The 20297-nt window shown below is 32.8% G+C and overlaps 1 protein-coding gene across 5 annotated transcripts in view; it reads right to left on the bottom strand.

Moving 5' to 3' along the window:
• LOC120421600 (zwei Ig domain protein zig-8-like) overlaps positions 1–20297 on the bottom strand; it is a 415971-nt gene that overhangs the window by 299170 nt on the left and 96504 nt on the right. For 4 of the 5 annotated variants that reach the window (XM_052711285.1, XM_052711283.1, XM_052711286.1 and 1 more), the window contains exon 3: positions 17743–17790. The exons of the other annotated variant lie outside the window; for it this stretch is intronic. In XM_052711285.1, the coding sequence (XP_052567245.1) occupies positions 17743–17790 (48 nt within the window). The remainder of the gene's footprint in view (positions 1–17742; positions 17791–20297) is intronic. 5 annotated transcript variants of the gene reach the window in all.

Raw genomic sequence — 20297 nt, 5'->3', positions numbered from 1 at the left:
TTCATTTCTGTATTTTTTGAATTCTTTCGATCAAAACCAGTTCTATGAAAGCCAATAGGTTTTAAAAAAATTGGTGGGTTTTTGCGTTCTTTCAAAAATTAACAGTTCTGTGAATAATTTAAAGGAATGGTTCTTAATTTATTTATTCATTTATTTATTTTTTGTAATTTTTTGGCATGAGTAGTTCTTTAAAAAAATGACAACTTGAAAATATTTTTGAATTTTATTTTTGAGAGCTGGCGCTTTGCATTTGAATTTTAAATGAGATTTAACCCGTAAAAAAGATGTTTTCAAAAATGTCACTTTTTGAGGCATTTTGGCCACTGAAGCGTTTATTTTCAACATCACAGACGTGTAGGCCAGATCCTTGCGAATCTGTTGGTAAATATAACGTTTAAATTTGGAGCACCCTGAAGCTCGTTACAGACCTTCAAAGTTTGGCATTTTTTTTTCGAAAAATCGGCCCCGACAAAAAAGATATGCGCGCCTCGCGACGCCCAAGACGCAACTTGATTTTGCTGGGGTCAATTTTTCGAAAAAAATGACAAACTTTGAAGGTCTGTATCGAGCTCCAGGGTTCTCCGAATTTCAATGTTATACATACCAAAAGATGCGCAAGGACCTGGCCTACACGCCAGTGATGTTGAAAATGAACGCTTCAGTGGCCAAAATGCCTCAAAAAGTGATATTTTTGAAAAAATCTTTTTTTATTGGCTAAATCCCATTCAAAATTTAAATGCAAAGCGCCAGCTCCTGTTACGTCCACTCAAGCTCATATTTTGGATTTGGGCTTAGTATGCCCACCGGATCAAACCCTTGAATGCCCGCCAAAAAGTCATTTTTGTTGCACTCTATTCCTTATGTCAATCGGCAAAACGTTCTTTTCAGCGAATCTTCCACAAAATGCAAACCGATGAAAACAACATTCGGTGACAATTGGCAGTTGTGCATACATATATTCGAAAATCTGTATTTTTGGCGGAATTTTCGGCAAAGTGAGTGTTATTGATAAGGATCAGCACAGACAAAATAGGTACGCAGATTTTTTCAACGGTTTTTAAATTATGTTTTATCAGTATTTTTTTAATTTTTCTAAATATGTTACTAGGGGCAAAACCAGCATTTTTTAACCTATAGGGAAATAAGAACAAGTCGCAGCAAATTGTGTTGTTTGAAAAAAAAACTTTGCTGAAAAAATATGAACAGTTTTCAATGTCATCCATGAAAGGGCGCGGTTTTCGAGATATAGCCACTTATTGTTAGATTTAACTTCAATCAGTTTTCCGATTTTTTAAATGATGAGTCCGTGATTATTCATGCCAGAATTTTTTTTAGAACCCGAGCAGACGGAAATAACTTGGGAATAACCTTTTTTGATATTTGAAAATACTAGGCCAATAACATTTTATGTTATTTATAACAAGTTTTGTTTTTCGTCGTTATGATTTTTTTGTTATTGGATTGTTATTGTAATAACAGACTAATAACATTTTTAGTTATTCTTCGAACAAATCTTTATTATTATTTTTTGTTATTTTAACAACTAATCCGATCATCCCAATAACAGTTGGCGGTATTCTTCCATAACAAAAAATGTTATTCCAAAGTTGTTTTGGCTTTCAACCAATATCAAACCAATAACAAATTTTGTTATGATAACATTAACTGTTATTAAACTCTTATGCAAAAATGTATTTTTCAAGAAGATTTCATAACATTTTCTGTTATTTTAACAGTATTTGTTATTGAAATGGCATGACTTTTGTTATTACCGTCTGCCCGGGAAGTTCCAAAATTACCTTTGAATTTGTCTAAGAAATACCTTGAAGGTTGGACCTCTTGTTGCTGAGATACAGCGGATAATAGAAAAAGAATCTGGAAAATTTAAATTTTCTTTGCCTTACCCAAACAGTCTTTTTCTAATGCCAATATCTCAGCACGAATGGTCCAATTTTCAATATTAACAATTACGTTTCTGAAGTTTTCAGATTTTTTTGAAATTTTTTTTTAAAGAAAATTTCAATTAAATAATAAATATTTTGCCCTTTTCAAATGTTAGTATCAAACTTGATTTTTTTTGAAATATATTTTTCTGTTTCCAGAATTAAGCGAAACAGGTTTGACAGTTTGTATGATTTCTTCAAATCGATTCGTCACATAATCAGTTCCAGCTCATGACAATCTCGATTGCAACCTAATTGGAACAAATCGCGTTCATAAATCATAAATCAACGACCCAAAGCTGTCAACCTCAATTACCTCACCGCCAGTCGGTTCTTCACGGGAAAATTTCAAGCATTGAAATTCAAAGGACAAAAACTTGAAACTGCACCCATAAGTGGGGGCAAACCCCATTTGTCTCGCCGAAAAACCATCGTGCGCACCGGGGTCGTCAGTCCAAAATTGAATCGATTCATGTTGACGTCGAATAAAATCGTGATTTATGTGATGTCCTTTGGCTGGCCCCACGGCGGTTGTGGCCCAGCGGACTCAATATGTTGGTCAGATTGACCTCACTCCCTCTGTTGGGTGGGTGGGAGCATAATATTGTGAGGCAACTACCAATATGTGACCTCCTCCCCTGGGGAGAGTACATTGGTGTGCTGTTTTGTTAAAAACAAATTCTGTGCAGCTCGACCAGTGGGAATTCCGGGACTCGGAAAACACGCCGACTTCGACGATGACGGCCAGGTCTTGTAATGATTTACGACCTGATGGACTCAATGCTCTGCGGAGTGACTTTTGCCATTTGACATGGTGGTGACCCGTGGGGTGTATTATGAGTTACAGTACAGGTTGTGAACTGACAGACAAACTATTTTTATTTCAAAATCTCAAGGAGAAGTTTTCCCAATTTGGAGAAAATCGAAGAAACGAATCAATTTTTAATTGATGGGAAATTATACGTCAGTGTCTCTCAAATATTTAAATGTGACTGAATGTTTTGAATCAATTGTTTATTTTTAAGATTTTTATCACATTCTTCTATAACGATTCTGTAAATCATTTAAATTAGTTCTAATAAGTAAGGAACCTTGCAATTTCTGCATCCAGTTCACCTGAAATGCTCCTCACGGACCATTTTAGCCCTTCCTTCATCATCATACACAACAACAACACCATCCTTCCCACCCGAGCCGAGCTGCTTGTTTGGGGCTATAATTTATGATTTCCTGGCACTGGCACGGCAGCGCCACCTTGTGCCAACACAGGACATTGCGCATACATCCAGGCATGGCACGGCAGCTGTTCTTTTTTGTGTGTTGGTAAACATGGCTCCACACCCACGTACAATTACGTGCACATATTTTCCAGCGCCTCCGGAACCAATAGATTGCACGCCACCAGCACCTGGTGCGGAGAAGGTGCAAATTTCTGGGTTCCGCAATCAAGTCGATGCAATTTTCCTGGGCAGCGGCGCAGCAAGGAGGGTTCGCATTGGTGGCGGAATGACCTCTAGCGGATCGTGTTAGGATGGTTGGAAGATTTATTCTTGTTTCTTTTAAACTTGTGCTTCAGTATTGTTAACTAACAGGATATCGTTTCAGTAAAATTACAATTAAAATTATTAAAAGAGTTTTTTTTATTAAAAAAATTAGCTATGTTCAATTTACATTAGGCTTTTTGTACTATTTAAATTAAACTTAGTATTTATTAATTGGATGGATGAAGTCATTTTGCATCAATAGTTTTTCCATACAAGTCTCCATACAATTTTGGGCGCTGGTCATACAAAAAGGATGTGTAAATGTATGAGATTCTTGAGAAGGGATTATCTGATCGATTTGGTGTCTTGGGAATAGTTGTAGGTGGGCAATTCTCTACCAACTCACACGAAATCGTGAAGAGTGGCCCCGACCTCTCTTCGATTTGCGTGAAACTTTGTCCTAAGGGGTAACTTTTGTCCCTGATCTTGAATCCGAGGTCCATTTTTTGATATCTCGTTACGGAGGGGCGGTACGACCCCTTGCATTTTTGAACATGCAAAAAAAATTGTGTTTTTCAATAATTTGCAGCCTGAAACGGTGATGATATAGAAATTTGGTGTCAAACAGACTTTTATGTAAAATTAGACGCCCGATTTGATGGCGTACTCAGAATTCCGAAAAAATGTATTTTTCATCGAAAAAAACACAAAAAAAAGTTTTAAAAACTCTGCCATTTTCCGTTACTCAACTGTAAATTTTTTTGGAGCATGTCATTTTAAGGGAAATTGTATGTACTTTTCGAATCCTATACGGGTCATTTTTTCATTTAGAACAAATTTTTTTATTTTAAAATTTCGTGTTTTTTCTAACTTTGCAGGGTTATTTTTTAGAGTGTAACAATGTTCTTCAAAGTTGTAGAGCAGACAATTACAAAAAATTTGATCTATCGACATAAGGGGTTTGCTTATAAACATCACGAGTTATCGCGATTTTACGAAAAAAAGTTTTGAAAAAGTTGGTCGTCATCGATCATGGCCGTTCATGGTCACCCACGACCGACACGGACGACGAAACAAAGAGAAAAGCAAAAAGTAACTTTTTCATAACTTTTTTTTCTTAAAATCGCGATAACTCTTGATGTTTATAAGCAAACCCCTTATGTTTATATATCATTTTTTTTTAATTGTCTGCTCTACAATTTTGTAGAACATTGTTACACTCTAAAAAATACACTGCAAAGTAAGAAAAAACACGAAATTGTAAAATGAAAAAAAAATGTTATAAATTAAAAAATGACCCTTCTGAGCCAATGTAGATTCGAAAAGTACATTAAATTTCCCATAAAATGACATGTTCCAAATTTTTTTACAGTTAAGTAACGGAATGGGAGAATTTTTAAAACTTTTTTAGTGTTTTTTTCGATGAAAAATAAGTTTTTTCGGGATTCTAAGTACGTCATCAAATCGAACGTCTAATTTTACATAAAAGTCCCTTTGACACCACATTTTTATATCATCACCGTTTCAGGCTACAAATTATTGAAAAACACCTCTTTTTTAGCATGTTCAAAAATGAAAGGGGTCGTACCGCCCGTCCGTCACGAGGTATCAAAAAACGAACCTCGGATTCGTGATCAGGGACATAAGTTATTCCTTAGGACAAAGTTTCACGCAAATCGAAGAGGGGTCGGGGCAACTGCTGTGTGAGTTGGCGGAGAATTACCCAGGTTATGATTTAGACTTTTCAGAAAAAAGGCAATGGGAAAAAAATCCCATTTTTTTATTTACCTTTTTATGACTGAATATATTTTCTAAAATTAGAAATGAGTTAATATGTTTAGGGGACTAAAAAGACATCTTGACATGATTTTTTGGAAAAAAATAAAATCTTTACAAAAAAATAATTAAAAATATTTTTTTTTAAACAAAATTAAAAAGAAAAATTGAAAAATAATAAAAAATTTTGATATAAAATGTACTGTTTTCAAGTTATAGGTACTTATAGGCATTATTTTTTGTTTTTTTGTGTTTTTTAGTTTAAAAAATATTTCTTGAAGGAAAGCACCTTTTCTGGAACTTTGAAAATCGGGCAATTAGTCTCTGATACAGAGATGCAGCCATTACAATGAATTCGAATCGATGAAAATGAATTTCTGTAAGTGTCACCTCATGAGCCTGTAATTTTCATCTGATGATGTCTCGGAATCTCTTGGTCCTATTTTCAATGTTTAAAGTTGTAATTCTTACAAAATTTTCTGATTTTTCCAATAAAAATATTTCAAAAAATTTAATTGCAATTTCGCCTCAATTTTTGGCTGGTTTTTGAACTTTTTTTTTTTTTCAAAAAAAAGAAAAAGGTCAAAGAAAACGTGTCATAAAGCATAACATAACATAAATATGGTGATATCAATGAATAACAATACAAAAAATTGATTTGTTTACTCTAATTAAATCATGTTTTTTTATTTCAAGAAAAATATATTTTTTATTGTTTTATGGATAGAAAATATCATTTGAAACATCAATTATGACGTTTGCGTTAAGTATTTGAACATTTATTGGAAATTCTTATGATTCATAAAATTTTAAACTTTATACATTAAACAGTACTTTATAACAAAAAATATTTACGAAATGAAAAATATGAATTTAAGTAGATTTAAACAAGTTTTTGATGAATGTTTTAGAAAAAATATGGCTCAATTGCACAGTTTCTTCATTTTTGAGAGCTAAATTAACAGGGGTCCACTCATGGAAAAGAAAGTTATGTAGTTGTTTTGCATTGATTTTGCTCGAACCTGAGAAGTCTCTGGTTATACTTATGTAAAGTTACTCAAATTAACATTATTTAGATTTACTGAAGTTTTATAAACAGTATGATAATATTCATCAGGAAATGATGACGGATCTTGTGTCAAAAAAGACTTATTTTTCCTCAGGAAATGATGAATTTTCATCAGTTTTTGATGAATATTCAGGTTCATATTTTTACACACTTTTAAAGGAAAATTAGATAAAAAAAATATTTTGAGAAATGGTCACTGATGGTCAGTATTTTTAAAAATCGAAAAACTGCAAATATTTCGCTAAAATCATACTTTCGGTGGCTATATCATGAAAAAAGAGCCCTCTATCAAAAAATCTGTTCAGTACTTTTCGATTGGAAATTCAATTTTACATTACAAAATTACGTCAAATTTGTTTTTGCATAAAATTTCCATTTTACCAAAAAGCACTATTTTTTTAATTCATAACTCAGCGGCAGATTTTTTGACCATGTTTCTCTATGGCTCGAAAGTTGGGGTTTTTGTCCCCTAAAACATATCAAAAAATCTCTAGAATCAAAAAAATCGTTTTTTTGGGAAATTGAGTTTTTGTGAAAAAAAAGTTGATTAAAAAATCTGCAATTTTTTTCCGTGTACCTTTTTTTCTCAATACCCGGGCAGACGGAAATAACGTGGGAATAACATTTTTTGATGTTTGAAAATACTAGGCCAATAACATTTAATGTTATTTATAACAAGATTTGTTATTCGTCGTTATGATTTTATTGTTATTGGATTGTTATTGTGATAACAGACAAATAACATTTTTAGTTATTCTTCGAACAAATCTTTGTTATTATTTTTTGTTATTTTAACAACTAATCCGATCATCCCAATAACATTTTGCGTTATTCTTCCATAAAAAAAATGTTATTCCCAAGTTGTTTTGGCTTCAACCAATATCAGACTAATAACAAGTTTTGTTATGATAACATAAACTGTTATTAAACTCTTATGCAAAAATTGATTTTTCAAGAAGATTCCATAACACTTTCTGTTATTTTAACAGTATTTTTTATTGAAATGGCATGAACTTTGTTATTACCGTCTGCCCGGGATAGTCCTCAACAATACCAACAACTGTGCCGAAGACACCAAATTGATCAGAAAATTAACTCAAAATTTAAAGTTGATTGAATATTTACGTACCATTTTTGTATGGACAGCAGCCAAAATTGTATGGAGACTTGTATGGGTGAACCAATGACACAAAATAGCTTCTTTGGTCATAGGGAAGGCCCCCACAAATTTTGAGCCAAATCAAAAAATACAAAAAATAAAAATGGTCGAAATCAGCCGATTTCGTAGCTCAGTGTCAAAATAAGTGCCCGAGCAGACGGAAATAACTTGGGAAGGTCAGTTTTTGATATTGTGAGAAGATCGAAATATGTTATTGGGATGATCGGATTAGTTGTTAAAATAACAAAAATCAATAACAAAGATTTGTTCGAAGAATAACTTAAACAGTTATTATGTTGTTATTGAAATAACAAACCAATAACACAGAAGGAATCATGAAGGAATAACAAGATTTGTTATTTTGTGCGGAGGGGTGAGCAGCATAATAACAAAAAATGTTATTGAACTGGTATGTCTCCATAACAAAAAAAGTTATTGTTTTGGTTTATTTGTAATTTGCAAATAAACCTGCAGTTGCCATAACTCCTCTGTACTAGTCAGGGCTGCAGAGTTGGGTACCTCCAAGCGACTTTGAATCCATACTTGAAGACAACTCCGACTCTGGATGCAGGATATGACATCAACGACGACTTCAGCTCTCCAAAAATACCCGACTTCAGAGACTCCGACTCCAAGTAAAAGTTTCTGAAAATTTGCAAAATCCGATGCAGTCTCCGAGGTCTCACTCCAGCTCGAACTTCAACGTCAGCTCCGACTTCCTGGCTCTGTGAAAATAATAACAGTTTTTGTTATTCACACTTCAAAAATTCTCAATAAATAAATCAATTCCGTTAGGGAATATAACAAAATTAAAAAAAAAATAACTCTCAAAAGTTAATTTTATCGGATAAATTTTAGCTTGAAACCCCATTTCATGGTGAAATAAATGACCCCGATGAAATTGGTCAAAATTATTTCATAGTTCTAGCCAATTTTAGTAAAATCCCTTAGGGGGTATATCAAATAATTAAAAAAATCAACTTTCAAAATTACAACTTTTTAGAATAATTTTAGCTTAAGGACCCCATTTCATGACCAAAATAATGACCCCGACGAAATTGGTCAAAATTATCCCATAGTTGTAGCCAATTTTAGCAAAGTCCCTTAGGGGGTATATCAAATAAATAAAAAAATCAACTCTCAAAATTTCAACTTTTTAAAATAATTTTAGCTTAAGGACCCCATTTCATGGCCAAAATAATGACCCTGACGAAATTGGTCAAAATTATCCCAAAGTTCTAACCATTTTAAACAAAGTCCTTTAGGGGGTATATCAAATAATTAAAAAAATCAACTTTCCAAATTTCAACTTTTTAGAATAATTTTAGCTTAAGGACCCCATTTCATGACCAAAATAATGACCCCAACGAAATTAGTCAAAATTATCCCATAGTTCTAACCATTTTAAACAAAGTCCTTTAGGGGGTATATCAAATAATTAAAAAAATCAACTTTCAAAATTTCAACTTTTTAGAATAATTTTAGCTTAAGGACCCCATTTCATGACCAAAATAATGACCCCGACGAAATTAGTCAAAATTATCCCAAAGTTCTAACCATTTTAAACAAAGTCCTTTAGGGGGTATATCAAATAATTAAAAAAAATCAACTTTCAAAATTACAACTTTTTACAATAATTTTAGCTTAAGGACCCCATTTCATGACCAAAATAATGACCCCGACGAAATTGGTCAAAATTATCCCATAGTTCTAGCCAATTTTAGCAAAGTCCCTTAGGGGGTATATCAAATAATTAAAAAAATCAACTTTCAAAATTTCAACTTTTTAGAATAATTTTAGCTTAAGGACCCCATTTCATGACCAAAATAATGACCCCGACGAAATTAGTCAAAATTATCCCATAGTTCTAACCATTTTAAACAAAGTCCTTTAGGGGGTATATCAAATAATTAAAAAAATCAACTTTCAAAATTTCAACTTTTTACAATAATGTTAGCTTAAGGACCCCATTTCATGACCAAAATAATGACCCCGACGAAATTAGTCAAAATTATCCCATAGTTCTAACCATTTTAAACAAAGCCCTTTAGGGGGTATATCAAATAATTAAAAAAATCAACTTTCAAAATTTCAACTTTTTACAATAATTTTAGCTTAAGGACCCCATTTCATGGCCAAAATAATGACCCCGACAAAATTAGACAAAATTATCCCAAAGATCTTAACATATTTAACAAAAGAAAAAATAATAACAGATTGTGTTATGGACACTTAGAAACTTTTCCATTTGTGCGATTTATGGTAATTTTATTCCTAAGTCAGTATACCGAACGAATAACAAATTTTGTTATTAGGAGATTTTTTTGAAATGTATAACATTTCCTCTTATTAGCGTGTTATTAAACATTTTCAATATAATATCACTTCAATACCAAATTTTGTTATTTTATCAGAAACTGTTATTATTTGTTCTTCTTTATGTTGAACTTCAGGATAAAATAATAACACTTTTTGTTATTTTAACAGGATTTGTTATTGAAATATTATTGATTTTGTTATTACCGTCTGCCCGGGTGTGCAGTACATACCATGTCACCCCTATGGTATCAACAATCAAGCAAAAAAAAAAAAATAAAAGTTATGTTTTTCGAACAAAAGTTGCTCAAAACTATGGTGAAAACAATGAATGTTAAATGACTTGCTATGGTTTAAACATTTTAATGAAGAAATGCAGTAAATTGCATTAAACACCGAATCAGTTGTTTTAAAACCAGTTTTCTGAAAGTCTTAACGATATTTTAACGGTGCAAATCTTTTGTGATGCTGGGTTGATCATACTAAAAATGGTTTTCAACCCATACATTTGGTTTTAATTGTTTTTAATTTAACGGTGCACATCAACCAGAGCTTTTGCACCAAGATTTTTGTTACAGGCATTTTAGTATCTTCAAAACTACGAGAACTATCGATATGATTTTTCATTCATCCCCTAAAGTACTGTCCACAAAGTAATTTACAACAAAGTTTGACTAATTTTACAATCCCGTTGTTGCAGGATTGGGTCCGTAAGTTTGGCAATTTTGGAAAAATAAGACAACAACTTCCTTCGTTGCAATATTATTTTTTTAAATTTAATGCACATTCAATTTGATTGAAATAAAAAGCTTTTTTGTTCGCACTCTGATTTTTCGAAGCAGTATTGATGCAGGAAGGCAAAATATTCACAACAACCTTAATATTCAAAACAGAAGTACAGTCCAGAATCGATTATCCGAAGTTTCGTTTATCCGAAGTATGTATAGGACTTCGGATAATCGAATCACGAAAAAAAAAAATTTCTAGTTTTAAGTTTTTTTATTGTCTTGCTTTTAACATCAAATTTGAGTTCTGCGACCCCATTCTGGTCAAATTTGAATGATTGATTGTTTATTAAATTGAAAAATGGATTTTTTCAATATTTTTTCCCCGCCATTTTGGCCGCCATCTTGAATTAAAAAATTCTAAATTAATTTAGAGTTGTTTGGTCAAACTTAAAGCTAGACAATCAAAAATGAAAAAAATATTTTATTCGTGATTCGATTATCCGAAGTGAAATTTTGCCAAGGCCTTTGGATAATCGAGTCTGGACTGTAATACCAAATAAAAATCAAGAAATATGATTTCTTTTTTGTTGTATCTGGTAGTGCTTTAAACCCCTTTTTTGACAAGCACAATTTTAGGGCACATCATATTTAAAATATGCTAAAACTTGACACATAAATTTAGTTTTCATTATTGTTTAATGAAAAGTGACACAAAGTTTATGAAAAAAAACCAAGCCACTCTAATCCTCAAAAGTCTCGATGTTATCCTTGCCCCCGGAAGTAACTAACAATCGCTACTGCATCACGTTTATGCAACACATACTCATACTCACGCACACCTACACATCCCGCAGGTGCCAACACGGGGAACCATTTTCAAGGCACACCTTTTTCACTTGGAGTCAACGCGTGTGTCCCAACACTGTGCAGCAAGAAATTGCAACCTGATTTGGACGGGTGTGTGTGTGCGGCTGTGATTGCAATATGCAAATCGTTTGCTGGTTTTGATTGGAGCACACGATTTTGTCGACATTTTTTCTTTCGTTCCTTTTCCCCAGCACACCGCTTTTTGTGGCAACGTGTTTTCTGACACGTGGAATGTGGGGTAAATGTCAAATTTTGTACTTGTAATTATGTTTAATTTTTTTTCTCGGTTTGACCGATTAATTACCTTTTTGAATTTTACCCATAAATTTGCTGATAATCTTTCTTTATTTATTTTTTTTCAATTTGTAAATTTTATAGCTTTTTTTCAAAATAATGTGAACATTGGAGGAGAAAACAGAATTCATAATTCGAATACCTGATTTTTGAAGAATTAAGCATAAATAAAAAATGTTTAATAACTTTTAAAAGTCAGCATCACAAAATGACCCCACCTGGCGAGAAAATGTGGATGCCAATTTGTTGTTTGTGCGAATTGGTTTCTCCGCTTCCTAGACCATCTACAGTGTGACGGAAAAGTACTGGGAAAATGAAAGTTGGAGGTGGGGTGGGCAATTTTCCGATGCATATTAAATTGTGGTTACAAACTCTCGCTCCGCAGAAAGCCTACCCCCCGGATGAAGCTTCCGGGAATGGTTCGTGATGGCTGCTGCTGATGAAGATTATTCGATTTGATGTGATTGGTTTTGTGTGTATGTGATTTGTATTTTGTTTGTTTGCACAACTGACAGGTAGCGAATGAGGAGAGATGATTTATGATGAAAATTGACATTTTTGTGTTTGTTGAAAATCAAATTTCACTGGATTTTAAATACATTCCAAATAAAATGATTTGATTCTGTAGTATAAAGTGACGAAGAAACATATAATTATATGAAAGATCATAAATTTAAAGTGCACATGTTTCTTCGGACCCCAAAGTCCTCTCGAATTTAGCATGCGCAGGATTTTCGATGGTCTTTGTAAAAGCTTTTTCAATAGCAATGATAAAAAGTACTCCTTAACATCAATTAATATTATTTTTTGCTGTTAAAACAAGTCCGTCAATGCAGAGTAGACAACTTGCAACATAGCGAAAGTTTTCGAAATATCTGGTTTTGTCACGTTTTCAATTAAACTCTACATCGACAGGTAAGCTCATTGCATAGATTTTAGTGTACACAATGAAACTCCAATGTTGTCCTTCGTGCTCCATCCTAACATTGCTGGTAAATGTGCTCAACACCATTCGAATTCCCAAAAAAACACACACACAAAAATCTCTGTTCATTAGTACATCTCATTACCGCCACAAACACTCTCCTATCGCAATGAATAGTGTTTGTCTGTCTCTCTTACTGTATTTGTGCCATTACAACTTACATTATCCCTCCACATTTACATCCACCAACACCGAGCAAACCTGCGTTTGATTAAATTTACCAAAACCGATTGGTTGCATCCCGTCCCACACAATTTTCCATTAGACCGTGGGAAAACAGTTTTCCGCTGATGCTGCTTCTCTCTGTGCGCGCTGGTAAGCCACGGGCAACCCGAGAGTTTTGCTTAATTCCGTATTCCAGGGAGCGTGTGCACACGTGTGCCAAGGCTTCTAGCTGCTAGCTCTGTTTTGGGAAAACTAAAAGTACAATCATTCTCTGGCTGCAGTGTGTTCCTAGTCGGAAACATGACTCCGGCGTTCTGTGAGTTGCGAGTACGAGATTTGACAAAAAAAAAGGACAATCGCATAGGTGGAAGCTAGAAAACGGAACTGTGTTTTGATGGTTTGGTGATTTTAAGCAGTTACTGTTATCACTGTTTTGCTGTTTTGTTATTTTTAATTTTTGGCCACTTCAATGTTGATATTGATTCTAAAATTATCATCATTGAACATTCAACAAAAACATTGAAAATTGAACCATTAACTGCTGAGAAAACTTATTTTTTCTGTTTCTTTTTCTTCTATCCGTTGTATCTCAGCAGCTGGAGGTCAAATCTTCATATTCATTAGACAAATTTATAGGAAATTTTCAGAACATTTCGAAAAAAAATATTTTGAAAAGAACACTCATAAACACTATTTTTCAAATAAAAAACTATTTTTTTAAGGTAAAAATCGATTATGGTTTCATTAGAGTCGGGTCGATAAAGATAATCTATTGTTATCGTTATTTCGATAATTCTATCGGCGATAATGTTATCGACGATAACGGACGATAGCTTAATTTTAAAATCTTTCTCAAATTGACTTAATTTATCGATAACATGTTACATTTTTAACGCTTTCACTTAGAATCTTTTTGTTGATAAAAAATCACAAAATACCGTATTACGAATATTTTCATAATTTGCAGTATGGATTTGACTTACAAAATACCATCATCTGGGGTGAATCGGGACTACAGTCTAAATAGGGACAGTCATGTTTAGAGCATTTAAAGGTCGTCAGCTGTGTGCTATCTTGTGACATAGACCATTTTGGTCGAAAATGAGTTAATGATAACGTTTTGCTATACTTAAAAAACACTACAAGATGCTTTAACCCAATTTTGGGAACTCGCTTCCGTTTCCCGGATATCGCAATACACACTTGTGACATAGACCAATTTATCATCAAAATGATCGTGCACACTTGTGACACGTCATACATGTTGTTGGAAAATGTGAAAAATTTGTCTTGTTTTTCACAAATTTATGTTGATACACATTTTCTGAAGGCAATGCTATATTTTGTTTTTGAAAATATACTGATTAAGTCGGTTAAACTATTGATTTAAGTCTATTTTAGTTTGTATGGGAATTCTGTGCACACTTGTGACACGTAGTACAATTTTACTTTCGAAACACACTTGTGACACGTGCTTTTCAAATTTTTGATTACATAATTTACTGTATCTTTTTACTGGTGTAACCAAATTAGTTGAAACTTGTAGCGTTTGTTAAGCGATAGTATACGAACCGAATACTTCAAAAGGTTTGGCTATACCATTCATAGTTTTGAAAATTTTTATCATCAAACTTTAAAAATCGATTTTCTCGAAAAGTGTAAATAAGTCGTTGTCGTTTGTCACAAGATAGCACACAGCTGACGAGGTTTCAAATTTGGAAATGGATGTACACTTTTTGTTGGTCTGAGTCTGTTCTATTAGAAACCAACCAAAAAAATCATAAAAATGTGCTCTAACATGGTTAAAACTGCTGTCCCAATACGCCCCAGTTGACGGTACCGTACTTTTTCGAAAATTTTAAAATTTCCACGAACTACCGTATTTTTTCGTAAATATTCAAATTTTCATTATTTGCAATATGGAAATCAAACAACGCGAAATTTTTAGTTTTCACTTTTATGATATTTTCTCTATACATAATAAAATTTTCACCAAATACTGTATTTAAAAAAAAATATTTTTTTATGATTTACAATATGGGTACCAAACGAAGCGAAATTTTATATTCTATTTGACTTTAATTAGCGTTTGATTTTTATAATTTACTGAAATTATCACAAAATACCGTATTTTTTTCAAAAATACTAAAATTTTCATAACTTGCATAATGGGTATTAAACAAATCGAAATGTTGTTTGCTTTTGCACATTTATTAGAATTTTATTTTAAAAAAACGAAAATTTTCACATATTACCGTAAATTTTAAAATTTTCACAAAATACCGTATTTTTCAAAAAATATTCAAAATTTCATAAATAGCAATATGGGTATCAAAAAACACAAAATTTTAATTGCTTCTTCACTTTTATGAAATTTTCTTTGTAAAATAATAAAATTTTCACAAAATACCGCATTTTTTCGAAAAAACTCAAGCTTCATAATTTGCAATATGGGTACTTAACAAATCGAAATTTTGTATGGTTTTGCACATTTATTAAAATTTTAAATTTAAAATACGAAAATTTTCACATACTGCCGCAAATTTTAAAATTTTCACAAATATTTTCAAAAATATTCAAATTTTCATAATTTGCATTTTGGGTATCAATCAATGCGAAATTTTGAATGCTTCTTCACTTCTATGCGATTTTGTTTGTAAAATAATAAAATTTTCACAAAATACACAGAAAAAATTGTGTAAATTTGGAAGCTTTAATTTTGGAAGGTTTAATATTACCTCTTATATGATGTAATTTTACCTCAATTAAGACTGAAAAAGTGACATTACACCAGAAAAGTGGTAAAATTACTCATTTTCAGAGATAAAATTACACATTTTTTCTGACATAGAAGATGTACCCCTTCCCAGATGTCATATTACCATATTATTTTTCTGTGTACCGATTTAAAAAAAAAACTTTTATGATTTGCAATATGGGTATCAAACGAATTGAAATTTTGTATGCTTTTTGACTTTAATAAGATTTTGATTTTTATAATATACTGAAATTGTCACAAAATACCGTTTTTTTTTTCAAAAATACTTAAATTTTCTTAATATGCAATATGGGTATCAAACGAAGCTTAATTTTGTATGCTTTTTCACTTGAATGAGATTTTTTGTACAATTCTAAAATTTTCACAAAATACCGCATTTAAGAAAACCTCATATTTTCATAATTTTCAATATGGGTTTCGAACGAAGCGACATTTTGAATGCTGTTTCACGTCTATGAGAGTTTTTTTTTTGTAAAATACTTAAATTTTTACAGAGTACTGTATTTTTCCGAAAATACTTCAATTTAAAATATGAGTATCAAAAGATGTGAAACTTTGATAGATTCTTACATCGAAATTTGGACAGAATAATGCAGAATAGCCTAAATCATGGCTGCCGGCTTCCTAAAATAAAAAAAAAATCTGTACAGATTTGGCTATTTTGAAGAACAAAATTTCGGTTCAATTGAAATGTACACTCTAAAAATCCTCTGTAATTATTATTAGCTATAAGAAAAAGATCCTCTGTAATTAGAACTATCGTTATCGTTATCGAACCTAGATAATTTTTTTCGTTAACAACCTTGCTGTAGGCATATTCATAAGAAATTTAATGAATATTTACATGAATTGGTTTTCAGCGGCTGAAGAAATATTTTATAAAATTTCGTTTTTCAATGCACCCGTCATGGTGCCAAATACCAGACATGCGATTTTTTTTTAAATGTCCGGATTAATACATCATGATAGCCTTGCAAAGAATTAAAATTACAAAAAAATAGTTTGATCGAGCCACGTAGCCCAGTGGTAACGCTTCCGCCTCGTAAGCGGTAGATCGGGGTTCAAATCCCGGCTCGGACCAACACAACTGGTGACCTTTTCCCTTCTGGATTCGATTGCTTAGTAAAAAGAAGGTAGTGTATCGTCACAAACTGGACCTTATCAAGACAGCTTAGGAAGACAACCTATGGAATGTTAACATTAACCTTAACATGTTAACATTAAGTTGATTAATAAACTGTCACTGAATCCGCTTTGTAAAGGCCGGCCCTGATACTTTTCACGGGTGTTCCCCTCAGGAACATGGAAAGATTTACTTTACTAACTTAAAAATGAGGTTGTTTTGTTACAGCCAATTGACCCTCAATCTTCAATCGATGATATCTAGGAAACAATTGATCAGATTCTCCATGTTAAAAGTGAAACTTTTGTGTAATTTTCTCAACTCCTGTTTTTTTTAATTTAAGAAATCACGACTCACATTTCAAAAGAGCTTAAATCATATTATTTGACCCTATTGAAATGAAAGCCATGATTTTAAAAAATACATATCTCAGAAAACAAAGATCGGATTAACGATGGATAAAGTTTGTAAAAATACATTTATTATGATAAAAAGTTATTCAAAAAATGGGTAAATTTTGTCAACACGTATTTTTCCGTTGTAATATCTCTGCAATATTCAGCTGAAGCCTATTAAGTTTTACAATTGTTATCAACAAGAGATTATGAAAAAATAGATTTAAAGTACTGTAAATTTATATTGGGCCATAAATTTTTATTTCGATGATGTTTTGAAAATAATTTATTCTTCTAAATTCAATTTATGTGTAGTCAGAGGACTTATAAGCACACTTTGTTCCATTGTCATATCTATGCAAATATGTTTTCCAACTGAAATCAAATCCTTTAAAAATTCACGACTGGGAACAACAAAGAGGTTAAAACAAAATTACGTCGTCATCTGACATTTCACTTGATGCTCGCCAATGACACCACCTCCAACGCCACCCACTCGTAATCTGACAAAGCGTCAACATCAATCGATTTTTCACATTGTTTTCCCCGGCGGGGGTTGAGTCCTGTCAAAAACCACGCCTCGACAATATTTTCAAACCAGTTTTTTGTGCTGTCGCAAAATTTACTAAACCAATACATCATAATTCAAGCATAGCTACCTTTTTGGTTCTGATAATCGTCTACCCTATTGTTGCCGCAGGTAAGTTCTAGATGGAAAAAAAGAGAAGAGGAGAAAAGTGGGCGATTAAATTTCGTTGAAATCTTTCGCGTAAACGCGATTCTAGAAAAGGGGGAAAGCAAGCCATTTTTCTTTCGTTAGAGGAGGGGAGGGGTCGTGTTTTTTCCTGGAACTCTTGTTGAAGATAAATAACGGTTGGGAAAAACAGCCATCCACAACAGCATCACAAAACTCTTTGACGGAGGAGGCACTTTCCGGTGTGCCCTAGAAGTGGGAATTTTCTTTCAATAGTACTAAGAATAATAAAGCAAAGCGTTGTTAGACTTTAAGGGATAGGAGTTTATAGGCTTCATCGACGATTTGTTCAAAATATTGTCTTTTTTCAATAAAAATTAAACACACTGTAAGGTAGTAATTTTTTGTTAAATTTTGTAAACTGTGACGAAACTGTTATTTTTGAGTAAATAAAATGACAAATTGAAACTTGTTAAAGCTAAACTTGGTAAGCTTATATCTCTTGATTTAAGAATAAATCCATAATTACCTCTAAAATTGCTTATAAAAAGATTATCCCCTTTTTCCAAGCTGCACCGCAGTGCACTTCAAAGTGTTCATCTTTCCACAAGTCAACGAGCCTCTCATGCTGTCACCGGGCAAGCAAACTCATCCTGCCGCATCCGAGAATGTCTCCGGTCTTTGGCAGCGATTTGCCGGAAAATGTGCCATCCTTTCCGCTGAAAAGCGAAGAAGCACTTATTGCAATTTCACCGTTGCGCGCGCTTCTACTCAGTACCTAGCTATTCCTTGGTCAAAGTGATTTATTCGGGATTATGAAATAACGTCCTTCGCAGTGTGCCGTTGTGCGTTTTTTATGACGAAACTTCATCAAAGCTTAGCACAAATAGCTATTAATTTGAGCACTTTGTGCGCTGGCCGCTAGGCTACGTGGCCCGACACTAGGGCGGCCTGAGGTACTGTGGGTCGTTGTGGAGGAGGAATTGGTCATTAAATGCTTGAAACTCTACGTATCGAGAAAATAATCTACTTCATCCATTAACTTTTGCCTCTGGAAGAGCAGAACAACAAAATCAGGTTGGTTTGCCTTCGTCAAACTAAGGTAGCTCTCGGTTTCCGGTCAATAAGCTAGAAATTCATCAAAAATATCAAGATTCAATCCAATCATTATAACTTTATCTAATTGAATTGCAAAAATCTTCCAAAGTTTCGTTACCATATTCATATTGTGTAGCTTTCATCAAATTATAACTTTAATAGACCTGAAATGTTAACTCAAAAGTTTCGTTCGATAGCAAAGTTGCTCGAGTCATATTGGCCCAAACTCATCAACAGCAATTTTTGATTCACTACCAAGTTGCAATCAATTTCGTTTGACGCCCAGAAAAGTCTCTCTGAATCCTGAAAAATGTTTTTTTTTTTAAATTATGAAACATTGTATTTATACGTGCCATTTTATTTCAAATGATCTTAATAAATTTATTTATTGTTTAATGCTATAATAACTGTTGCCACAAAAACGAATGCAAAATTTCGAAAATGCGAAGTTCACACACTAGCAATTTAAAAAATATCCGCAATTCTCTAGAATTTGTCCAAATTAAATGACCATACAAAAGTTAGCACTTTTACCAACATTCAAAAATTTGTGTCTTTAAAAGGGGGTATCGATTTAGCGTCTTGGCCAAATCTTTGAACTGGCTCAAAATTTTCAGGGGGTTTCTCTTAGACCAAAGAGCCATTTTGTGTTATTGGTTCACCAGGCTCCATACAATTTTGACAGCTTTCCATACAAAAATGGTGTCCTAAATATTAGAAAAAAATCTGTATATCGTCAGCTGTGTGCTATCTTGTGACAACAACCATTTAGTACTATTCGAGAAAATCGATTTTTAAAGTTTGATGATAAATATTTTCATAACTATGAATGGTGGAACCAAACCATTTGAAGCAATCGGTTCGTATACTATCGCTTAACAAACGCTCCAAGTTTCAACTAATTTGGTCACACCAGTTAAAAGATATAGTAAATTATGTAATCCAAAATCTGAAAAGCACGTGTCACAAGTGTGTTTCGAAAGTAAAATTTTACTACGTGTCACAAGTGTGCACAGAATTTCCATACAAACTAAAATAGACATAAATCAATAGTTTAACCGACCTAATCAGTATATTTTCAAAAACAAAAGATTGCATTAATTTTAGAAAGTGTGTATCAACATTAATTTGTGAAAAACAAGACAAATTTTCCACATTTTCCAACAACATGTATGACGTGTCACAAGTATGCACAATCATTTTGATGATAAAATGGTCTATGTCACAAGTGAGCAACTCTCTACGAAATCGGCCGATTTCGACCATTTTTATTTTTTGTATTTTTTGATTTGGCTCAAACTTTGTGGGGGCCTTCCCTATGACCAAATAAGCTATTTTGTGTCATTGGTTCACCCATACAAGTCTCCATACAATTTTGGCTGCTGTCCATACAAAAATGGTATGTAAATAGTCAAACAGCTG

Source organism: Culex pipiens, chromosome 3 (assembly GCF_016801865.2).
Source record: "Culex pipiens pallens isolate TS chromosome 3, TS_CPP_V2, whole genome shotgun sequence".
In the NCBI taxonomy this organism is placed as follows: domain Eukaryota; kingdom Metazoa; phylum Arthropoda; class Insecta; order Diptera; family Culicidae; genus Culex; species Culex pipiens.
Note: the sequence above shows the minus strand (reverse complement) of the source record. Positions and strands in the feature narration are given on the sequence as shown.